At 35.9% G+C, this 11,422-nt stretch overlaps 2 protein-coding genes across 3 annotated transcripts in view; both read right to left on the bottom strand.

The window, feature by feature from the left end:
* Window positions 1-3,251, bottom strand: part of LOC107686120 (fasciculation and elongation protein zeta-1) — a 9,339-nt gene extending 6,088 nt beyond the window's left edge. For both annotated transcript variants that reach the window (XM_016482975.1, XM_016482974.1), the window contains exons 1-2: window positions 2,975-3,251; window positions 811-1,180 (exon numbers count right to left, since the gene is read on the bottom strand). In XM_016482975.1, the coding sequence (XP_016338461.1) occupies window positions 811-1,127 (317 nt within the window). In that variant the 5' untranslated portion in view covers window positions 1,128-1,180; window positions 2,975-3,251. The remainder of the gene's footprint in view (window positions 1-810; window positions 1,181-2,974) is intronic.
* Window positions 3,252-9,472: 6,221 nt separating this feature from the next.
* The window catches only part of vps26bl (vacuolar protein sorting 26 homolog B, like), a 3,448-nt gene continuing 1,498 nt past the window's right edge, over window positions 9,473-11,422 (bottom strand). The window contains exons 2-6 of the mRNA XM_016482976.1: window positions 11,033-11,189; window positions 10,736-10,900; window positions 10,425-10,600; window positions 10,155-10,297; window positions 9,473-10,029 (exon numbers count right to left, since the gene is read on the bottom strand). Coding sequence (XP_016338462.1) covers window positions 9,895-10,029; window positions 10,155-10,297; window positions 10,425-10,600; window positions 10,736-10,900; window positions 11,033-11,189 — 776 coding nt within the window. The 3' untranslated portion in view covers window positions 9,473-9,894. The remainder of the gene's footprint in view (window positions 10,030-10,154; window positions 10,298-10,424; window positions 10,601-10,735; window positions 10,901-11,032; window positions 11,190-11,422) is intronic.

Consider the following 11,422-nt stretch of genomic DNA (forward strand, 5'->3'; position numbering starts at 1 on the left):
TTGCAGCAGGCTGGTTTCTGTAATTCGTCAGACGCACAGCCACAGGCTGAATTCTAGCGCAGGGACAGATTTGTGTCTGAATACCAGCCAAGAACAAAAGCCACGGGCAATGAGAACACATCACAGCGGGAAACGCAGAAAATAACATGCTAACAAATCATAAATCAACGACATATTTACAGCACAAACTATGAGAGTAATGAGCAAGATCTCTTACAAGGCTACAAAAACGATAAAAAAATATTGATTTGAATCTAATTTTCTCAAATTTTTATGCTCTTTTTTTATTTACTTGCTAATATTAGTGTAGATTTTTGCCTTTACAGTCTCAATCAGTGATAATGTTTTGACTGTTTTAAATCAACAATAATGCATGCTATATTTAGAGCAAGGGATTTTTTTTTGTCCTATTTTGCGAGAGGCAGATTTTACGGCAGAGAGAGGATGGTGACAGGCTGCCAGCACAGACAAGTCAGGACAAACAAAAGCACTGAGGCGTATAAAAATTTGCTGAATAATTCACAGCCAAACCGTGGACACACGCACACAGACAGGCGCTGGTGATGGACAAAGGGTGTTTTTATACAATTTGATTGGCAGGCCAGTTGGCAAGGATGTCAGACATGTTTTCACTTTTGATTGGCAGAGAGACAGCCAACTGGATGGGCATATTCATCAGCACAGTCATAACAGTATCCATGCTACTTTTTTGGTGGTGCAACAACGTGAGACTAATTGCATCAAACTTCATTCAAATTTCATTCCTCTACCTACATATATTTACTAGAAGTGGAACAGAAAAGATCTTACTCTTCATCTTGAAGCCTCTCCTCGTCCTCCTCGGTGTGCGATTGGATGCGAACAGGTGCCAGAACTTCTGTCTTGGTGTTGTAATTGTGGAAGCACACGTTCAGCTTTTCGTCAAATTCATTGACGAGGTCCTCCATGGACTTGAAGCTCATCATCTCTGAGAAGTTCTCCAGCTCTGAGAACTCTTCGCGGCACAGTGGGGCCAGAGGAATGGTTTTGTGAGGCCGGCAGGCAGGCTGCTCGAATTCGATCTCCTCCATCTTGCAGGGCCGCAGATCCTCGAATTCCTCATCCAGGCACACCAGAGGGGCCTCCATCCTGATGCCCTCTTGATCGCACAGTCACGTGGAGGTTATCACTGTAACAATCCCTAATTAAAAATATGGTAATTGTTAATCTGTCATTTTAACATCTCAAATCATCATCTAAAACATAAAATGCGGATTTAAAATGTTGAGTAATTCAGATTTTTCACTTCTCTGAAAATGATGTTATATAACAGTAATGGCTTCTTCAGAGTCAAGAACATTTTGTAAGACTTTTTAACTATGAACATTTAGACTATGAAATACAGTTTTTCTCAGATGACATCTTGTTAAATTAATTCCCTTACTTTCCACTAAGCGAGCAGGGAACACGAATGACTGCATTTCGCTCAAGCAGAGTGAAAGTAATTGTGTTTAATTTGCATGGAGGTTGATTCAGCAGAACCTCTGGGATTTTCCCCAATGAATTCTGGGATTGTGAGGCAGCCAAAGTCAACCAGCAATTATAGCCACTGCTAATTCAAATTCACTTTCTCAAACATATGAAAAAATAATAAATGTGGAAATATGTTCATTAGCTTTTTTCTGCAATCATTACTGCCTTATAATCCACTCTATATCAATATATTAACATTTATTTTTAGGAAATTAAATGGTACAATATGAGCGTTTCTAGGCAAAAATGCATCTTGTTATATTCTGATTCACCCAAAACAAATGCTTTACATTCTATTCAGGTCAAGATGACTTCCACAAAAATTCATTCGTCATTGAAATGAACAAGTTCAGTTTGAGAGTTATTATACAGTAACATCCACTCTTTATTTCCTGCATTTTCGACCTGTGATCTGACAGTTCCCATGAATGAGCTCGAAAGGCTTTATCAATCAGGCTTAACGTCAAGCTAAAAGACTGCAGGATAAAAATCCATTTAAAACAGGCTTGCTTAAACGTTTACCCCAACATTACATTAGTCAGCAAAGTTCCATTCCACTAATACACTCTATTACCCTAGTGTGTATGTGTCTGCCTGTAGTGTACTATGTCAGAATTAAGGGAATGACCTTTTGTCACTTCCTGGTTTTTGGCTACCGATTGATTTGTTTGTCCACCACCCATAATTCTGTGCCTATGGCCAAAACCCATTCAAAAAAACTTCCAATGACCAAAGCAAAGAGGCAATCCAATGTTACATTGATAAACTGCTGCCCCTTATTCACACTTCCTGAGGAAGGGGGTGGAATTAAGCAAGAGTTTAAATAGCATATTGACCTTAAATCAATCGATGGAACAAACGGTGGCAATGGAATAAAACACTTTTGCCATGGGACCGCCGCTGAGAGTGACATCAACTAAATGTGTATGACATTCATATTTATCACAGTGATAAAAAATGCAAGAGATATTTCTCAAACGCACTGCTAAATCTGGATCACAGCATGAATTTGTGAGTGCCAGTTAACGGTGCTTTCAGCAGGCGTGACCTATGTTGTGAAATATGAATAGGAACACAACCATGTCACGAGATAAGATGAATTGACGAGCCATGATGGGAAGAAATATGGCGGATCACATCATAAAGCATGGGAGAGATAAAATACAACATCACTGTGTTGGTTCGGATGAAGAATTTTTTTAGTATTTCTTTAGGTCACACCACATGGATTTGAAAATATTACTTTGAATTATTGAGATGGAAGGATATTCGAATTGTGCAATGCAAAAATGATCTTTCTATTTTTTTTCTAGAAATATGTACAGAATGAGATGAAAAAAGAAAGGGATGGATGCAGAACGGATGGAGATGAAGGTTACCCCAATTCCCAGTGGGAATAATGTGAAAACAATGGCGGGATGGAGACGGAGTGATGGAGGAGAGAGAGGGAGGAACAAATTACCTGGAGAAGAATCTCTCCGTGTGTATCTGGGTAGAAACAGCCCCTCCTATTCCAATATAGCCAGAGAGAACCCACCATCAGCAAATCTTGGTCAGGATGAAACGACAGCAGACACAATCATTCCCATCACACACACAGAAGCTTCGTGTCGTGATGGCCACTGTTCTAGTCCACGGCGTCTTGTCTAAGCCAGTCAAGGCTCAAGAGTGTTGTTTTCTGAGCATTAAGCAGCAGTCGTCCTCTCCTGTTCCACGGAGCCTGCGCATTCTGACGCAATCATCCTCCTCGGCAACCCTCCCCCTTCTGCTCCTCTCCTCATGCACCTCACTCTCTCCGCCCCCTACCCCCCTCCTGCTCCCTTTCTCTCAGTCTGCCATAAGCCAAATCCTCCATATTCATGAGGAAGGACAAAAAAACAGTGTGAGGTAATGGAGAGAAGCTGTATTGGGGCTTTATTCACACCTTGAACTCGCTTGTCATCAACCACATCAGGGGTCTCTTGGCAGGATCCCCTTCTCATTACCCCTCAAAGCACGCTCGAGGGATTTTCATTGAGGAAGCCGTGCTAACAACATGTACGCTGGCTGCTTACTGTCAGTCATTACTATTGAAATGAAAACTATAAATCTGGCAAGATTACAGTGTTTTAATAATGTTGCAGGGTCATATAGAGTAATAGTAAGTCTGAGACCACTAGTGAAAATGCTTCTATATTGTTTTTTTATAATAATTTAATAAAACAATTACAAATTGTAGTATTAGTATAACAATTTAATGAAAAGTTGAAATTAACATTGTCAAATTTCCCAAATTTGGTTATTTGATTAGTGACCTATAGAACGTGCAGAATTGTAAATGTTTTATTGGGTTTTAAGTCGACATTTCTTTGTTTAAATAACAGTTATATGATTTACATATTATAATATCAGTTATTGGCTGATTGTTTTTTTGTGCAATTAACTGCATTTAAATGCTAATTTTTCCTAATTTTACATACCTCTGCCATCATCTACCACTAATTTAAGGTTAATCTTTAAAAACACTGGTAACACTTTACAATAAGGTTTCATTTGTTTACATGAATTAACTATATTAGTTAACTTGATCTTAGTTAATATTAAGTACAAAATGTACTAATACATTAATAAAATGTAAAGTTGTATCTGATAACATTAGTTAATGTACTGTGAATTAACATGAACATGAACATTTGTATTAACTAATATTAACAAAGATTAATAAATGCTGTAACAAATATATTGTTCATTGTTAGTTCATGTTAGTTAATGCATTAACCAATGTTAACAAATGAGACCTTATTGTAAAATTTTACCAAAACACTAATAATTTAAAAACAGTTTTAAATGCAATCGTTTACAAATCTCTTTTTCTACGCTACATTGTAATGTACATTATAATGTTGTGATAGCCAAATTCCCTTGCCTTGTAGCAATTAATATGATTAATTTTAGTTTTTTTGTGTTTTATTTTTCTTTTATTTAAACAAAATAATATAGAATTTTATTTAATGTGCTATTTATCATTTATTGGCCATAACATGAAAATAATTACGGTAACACTTTACAATAAGGTTTCATTTGCTAACATTAGTTAACAAGAAGTAACAATGAACAGTACTTCTACAGTATTTATTCATCTTAGTTAATGTTAATTTCAACATTTACTAACATATATTTAATTTCAAAACTTGTATCTGTTAACAGTTGTTAATACGCTGTGAACAAACATGAACAATGTACAGCTGTATTTTTATTTAATTGTATTTTTAGGGAACATTAACAAAGATTAATAAAAGCTATAATGTTGTTCATTGGTAGTTAAATACACTAATGCACTAACAACTGAGATCTTATTGTAAAGTGTTACTAAAAATTTATTAAAATTGATGTATCCCTAGATTTAAAATGTTCAAAATCCTAAAGGAAGTACATTTTATTTATATAGCACATTGAAACACGGTGAAGCTGACCAAAGTGCTGAACAGAGAAAACCAAATCCAAAATAATACAAATAAAATTCCTTCCCCTAAAACTTTCCATTTCCAGGTTTATATTAGATAATTAATCACAGATTAAACAACAGATGTCAATGTGGTCTAAGACTTTTGAACCCCTACAGACAAAATACACTGTTTCCAGCTCAATTTGTCTGACTCTGCAGGCCATCCAGCGAGTCAGAAAGACAGAGAAACGCAGCGAAGACAAAGACCGTGGCTTATAGGAACTGATGGGGCATAAAGAACCATTTCGTTTGGCCGTAGTATTGCCCAGTTGCCCTTTACGTCACACATATCCACACCTCCCATGTGTAACGCCACTCTCCCTGCTGCCCTTAATCCTTCACGGCTTTTAATCTGCATCTCAGTCTGTAAAAAGACCCATACAGTTAGAGACGCTCTCCAGCATGCATGTGTCTGCATGCACACAAACTGCTCAGAATTGGCTTGCCATATTCCAGGGATTAGCATCTGATTTGATGGATTACAGACAATGCTTTCACAGTTTTGAGCAGATGACTGTGGGAAACAACAAAAGCATGGCACACGCTGCTTTACACATCACAGAACATCTAGTCCTTATATAGTAAAGCTTCCTGACCATGTGGTCAGATTTACTCAGAAACGCATTTCGGTGTTGGAAGCATGCAGTGTTACTGAAATACAAATGCAGGTGTATTACTACTACTGGCTGCTTAAATATGAACTGTTAGTAATTCTAGCATGCTTTCATATATTTGATAGTTGTTGGCTGTATGCATGTGGCACGTCTTTGTCTAACAGACTTTAAACCATGTGAGTCCATTAATGGTTAATAAGAAGGAGGAGAGAGCAGAAAGTAACAGTAGGGGGAGGGGGAGGAATATTCTGCAAAGCTCAAAGACAAATATGACATCTTCTCCTATGGGAGTGTCAATCACTGTCTAATGTATTCAACAACTACACTGAAAAAAATGTTACCCTAAATTTTTTTAATTGGATGAATGAAAAAAAAAATTCAGTGTACAAAACTGTTAGATCATAAGTCAGCCTATTTTTATCATCAAAGCTGCATTGTTTCGATGCAGAGGCCGTTTCAAACCATCTTTCAAAACCCTTTCCACCTGCCCAAAATTATAATACTTTATTTCAAAATTAAAACCACAGTTCATCTCATACCACGTTTGCTTTCCATCCTTATTACATTAGATGCAATAAAATTGATGAGATAATACAAAAAATGAGGAATACACACAATGACCTGATTTCCTGTGCAAGACTCCCCCTTCTCACACAGATGCAAGGCTCCTCCACAATACAGTCATGGGAATTCACTGGGAATGACGGAGGCCCCATCGCCATGGTAACCGGGTTTGTGCAGCTGAGCATTGCGCTTGGAGCAGTTGCTGTGGTTATTAGTGAAGGATTGGAACTGGCCCATTAGCTCCACGCCTCCAAACATCGAAAACCTAATAGGTTTGTACAATGTGGCCGTTGGATTTATCGAGCTAAGTTGTTGTTTTAGCTGACATTTAATATTTATGATGTGATTACTGTATGTACTGTATGAACCTCCAGTTCTTTTTTTAGGGCAAGATGGTAGTTTGCTCCCTGCCATTGACACTTTTACCAGAAAATCAGTAAACTAAACTCAACTACATTGCCACTGAAATGTTAAACTATTTGTATTAAAAGATAATAATAGTAATAATATATATTTTTTAAAGATTTTATTTTTGGCATTTTTGGATTTTTTATTGTGATAGGATAGTTTAGAGTTGAAAGGAAGTGAATAGTAACGGCGCTATAAGTCGGTGCACTGCCCACAAGGCTATCAGCGCCGACGTAATACACTTTATTTTAATATTTTTTTGCAGCAGTAATAACAAATAGTAATTGTTATTATTTCATTACCTTTATATTATTTTGACTACCTTTTTTTTTTTTTTTTTTTTTTAACAATTTAAAATAACAGTTTTCTATTTTGATATATTTTAATTTCTTCCTGTGATGGTAAAGCTGTATTTTGGGCAGCAATTACTCCAATCATTCTAATATGCTGATTTGGTGCTCAAGAAACAATTCTTCTTATTTTTTGAAAACAATTGTGCAGATTAATACTTTGTGGAAACTGTGATACATTCATTAATATACAGTGTAGCCAATACTATATGAAAATGAATACATTTTAATCCTCCTATTATCAAATTGGCTATAAAGTGCATTGCTGATTGGGCAAATGAGGTGTGAGTCTGCCATCTAGGGGTTATCAAGAGCTGGCTGATTTTAAGCATTTAGAAACCCAATTAACCCCCTCAAAAAGTTTCATTTTAACATGCAAATCAAATTGTGTTGGAGAAAGATATCAAATGTAACTCGAGTTCATGAATTAAAGGTAAAAGATACTTTAGGGACAACACTGGTCTTCTAATTTTAAGACCAGTTCAAACTCCTTTAGTTCTTTTCAGAAAGATTTAAATACAAATTATAAGACCGGCCTTGAGAATTTTTATCTAATGAAAAAGATGGCAACACTATATGACCATAAAACAGCTTCCGTTACACACCTTATTTTTCCAAACTGAGTTCATTGCAGGTGAAAAGACGACACATGACACTGGAAGTTTCTATGAGGGAAAAGATGAGCGTTTTTTTTTCCTTCTTCTTTTTTAATCTGAGGAATCAGAGTAAAAACAAATGTCATATACAGCACAAGTACTGAAAGAGCCGTTAGACTGTGTGTTCTGCACTCGTATTTTTTATTAGCACAGTTCTAGAATCTTCTAGAATCCATTTTGTAAACTGCTAGTACCTTAGAGCGATTTCTAAACCATTTCAAAATCATATACTTACAATTCTGTAAATATATACTGTACATACATAATATTAATATAGAAATATGGTTTTAATATTTTGCCGTTTTAAGCAGCACTTTTTTGCACAATGATAAATGTAAAGAAAGTTAGGAAACAACTAATTCTTGTTCCTTCTTTGTTTTGAAAGGATACACAGTGCTAATTTGTAAAATCATATAGGTGAAGTCAGTAAACACAGCGTGGCACATAGAGCCATGAGTATTCTGCAAAGAGATGCTTTAGATTTGTGAAACAGACAGCAGAGAGATCACTTACACATAGCCCTCTGTGACAGGCCTTGCCATCTTTTACTAGTTTGACACCAAATGCAAGGGTTCCTTTTCACGCCATGTAAAAAAAAGGGCAATTTTATCAAACAATATGCTGAGCCTAGTGTGTGATCAGCATGTCATGATCTTTCTTAGTTAATGTTCACTGCCGGACACAAGGATCATTTTCTACTTAAGTGAATAGAAGTGCTAACAAAAGACCGATATTGTGAAATTGCAGTCTCACAAAAGGAGTCGTGAGATGATTCATCCTGGTTTTTCGGACAGATAAACACCCCCACGGTCCTAACGCAACAAGAAATAATCACGACAATAAGAGCCACTAACAAGGCAGCATTAATGAGCCTGCAATCTCAAAATAGGTGTGCAATCACTTCCGCAAAGTGTTAATACGTCTGCTTTTCATCCTGATCACACATACTTTATCAGCGTTTATAATAAGCTGTACTGTTATGATCAAAGACTTCTAAGGTTTTAAGTACATATTGGTTAGTAACTGGTTAGAACTGTAACATGTAATATGAAGCTGATCTCCAGTGTTGGTAAAAAATGAGAACTAAAGTAAGTCATTGATGCCACCTGAAGTCTAGAATTGACAGGAATTAAAGAACATTAAACATTAGAACAGCCAATGACTTAGTAACACTTTAAAATAAGGTCGTTCCGTAGTTACCCTGAACTAACAATAAACAATCCTTTAACATTTATTAATCTTGATTCAAGTTAACTTTTACATAAAATAGTACATTTTCACATTACACGCATGTTAACATTAGTAAATGTTGTATTAGCCAACACAAACTAACAAACAAGCAGTTGAATCATAATTAATTTATAAATAAACATTAACTAAGATTAATTTTTAGTTCTTGAAACCTTTAACTAAAGTTAGCATTTTGAACCTTATAGTAAAGTGTTACCCAACAACATCAAACATTTTGGTTTCCCATACCCAAACCTCAACAGCAATAATACTGAATTCAAATTCTATTTTTATACACTTGAAAAGATTGTTAAAGTATCATTATAGCAATACAATCTGACAGACAAAATAAAAATAAAATTCAGGTGCATTTTAGTTTAGCTACATACCTGTAGGGAAATTCATTTGGTTTGTTAAATCTAAGCAAAAATGTTTATGTAATTTTGGGTTGATATGAAGTTAAGGGTCCCTCTGGAGACACTGAAATCACATTGGCAAAAACTCTGAAGTGCTTATCATTTATCTTACGGAATGGCAACACAAGTAAAAAGGCATGTATTGGTAAGCATACTGTATATAAAAAAAATCACTAAAAATATGAATTAGTTAAACACCATTTCATTAAAAATCAGAAACACACTGAACACTGTATGAAATGTACATGTTACGAAAGAAAAAAATCTACAATAACAAAACATTAAAAAAGGCTGTAAATGGAATATAGAGAGTGGAATGTGTTTGTTTTGTCTAGATGAACTGCTGAAATGTTTCAAATAAATATACAGTCAATTAATTCCTGGGTGGCGGACAAAAAGTAAACAATCTCAGAGGAACCGCCAAGAAGAATTCGTAAATATCGAACTGTGGTTTTTGGAATCGGTGTTTTTGCTTTTCATATATTAATCCCTTTTTAAAAGCTACTTAGGAACTTGTTGATCATAAACTGGTGTGTTTAGGAATGTGAAATATCATGTTTAGGTTACCATCTATTTTGGGAGCACACGGCTTCTTTAAATCCATACACACACTCTCTCTGACACATACACACATGAGATGATGAGAAGATATGGTTGGGTTTAGTTGTCGTCCTCTTTAGCTTGAGAGAGTGCTTTCTCTGCGCTCGCCGAGCCCTCGAAGCGCTGGGAGGCGATGGCAGCTTGATGGGACATGCTTTTTCTCACAATGTCTCCCTTCCTCCATAGCGTAATCTCCTAAAAATCCACAAAAGATGTCAATTCATGCACAAAATAGATCATATTCTGGGCATTTAATAGTTAAAATATCACTACTAACTTTTTATTTATTCATTTGTTAATTTAGTAAAGTGAAGACCAACCTGTTGTTTGAAGTAACGTCTCTCTTCTTCATCAATGAGTACGAGATTCAGGTAATAACGAACAGAGAATTTCTTATTAACATCCCTCATGGTGGGCGTCATCTCGTACCCAGCCAGAAAAAGACGGATAGGGATGGATTCACCTAAAGCCAGTAAAGACAATGTTAAAATTCAGTACAATTCATTTCAACATAGAAAATATGAGTGTTTCAAATTAATCCATCAGAAACGTCATCCTTATAAATCGATGTGTTGAGAATAGTTTCATACCTCGCACAGGTGCTCCATCCATAATCTCGTATTTTGCAATGGTGTCATTTTCGTGGTACACATTTGGCCCTGTCCCTGTTGTCTCCCGTTTAATAATATCAATCTCCATGTGTTTGATCTTAATTCGCACCAACAGGAAATAGATCTTCCCTACAATCACATCTTTCAGGTGATACCTGCCATTTTTAGGTTGAAAAAAAAAAAAACGGAGAAAAATGCAAACAGGATATCAGTGGATGACAAATTGAAATTTTATTAACTGGTTTAAGTTAAAACCATAAACTCCCATCCTCTGGCTGTTTTTGACTTACTTGGACTTGTTGTACTCAAACTCAATGTGTAGACAGTCCTCAATTCCCACCTCCATCTTTATGGAGGTGTTGAGTTCTGGATATGTGCTGAGTGTGTGCACTACAATGTCCATCTCTTTGCAGACGTCATTCAGTCTCCTGCTGATGGTCGCCCGCAGGAAATAGCTGAAAGAAAATTTGAGTTCATAATAAAACCATCTAAGCAACATCTAAGACAGTTAACTGTCAACTAAGTGTACAATATATTGTGGGAGCTCATATAAACAATCTTTCCTGAGCTACACAACTGGAACATACCGTAGTTTTACATTCTGGCCTGTGTAGGACTCGTACGGTTTCTCCACATGTGTGAACTCAAAATCAAAGGTCTGAGATTGAGCCATTTCTCCAGGCCGAGCTAAATCCTTAACCAGAGAGACAAACTCATGATGGTTTCCTCTGTCATAATACAATTCTAGGAGAAAAAGACACAGGAGAGAAAAATATTACCATAGATGCTCAATTTTTGACATGGCTGCTTAATAAAATGTTCATATTTTGTTTGTATATTCCATTTCATTCTTTCAAGTGAGAACAATTCTTTAAGGCTTTGTTAGGTTTGCCAGGTATTGAACAACATGACATTATTAAAGGCAATTTTTGGGGAAAACTAAGTTTTTATAATAAATAAATAATACATAAGGTTGA

This window comes from Sinocyclocheilus anshuiensis, unplaced genomic scaffold (assembly GCF_001515605.1).
Source record: "Sinocyclocheilus anshuiensis isolate Anshui unplaced genomic scaffold, SAMN03320099.WGS_v1.1 scaffold437, whole genome shotgun sequence".
Classification (NCBI taxonomy): Eukaryota; Metazoa; Chordata; class Actinopteri; order Cypriniformes; family Cyprinidae; genus Sinocyclocheilus; species Sinocyclocheilus anshuiensis.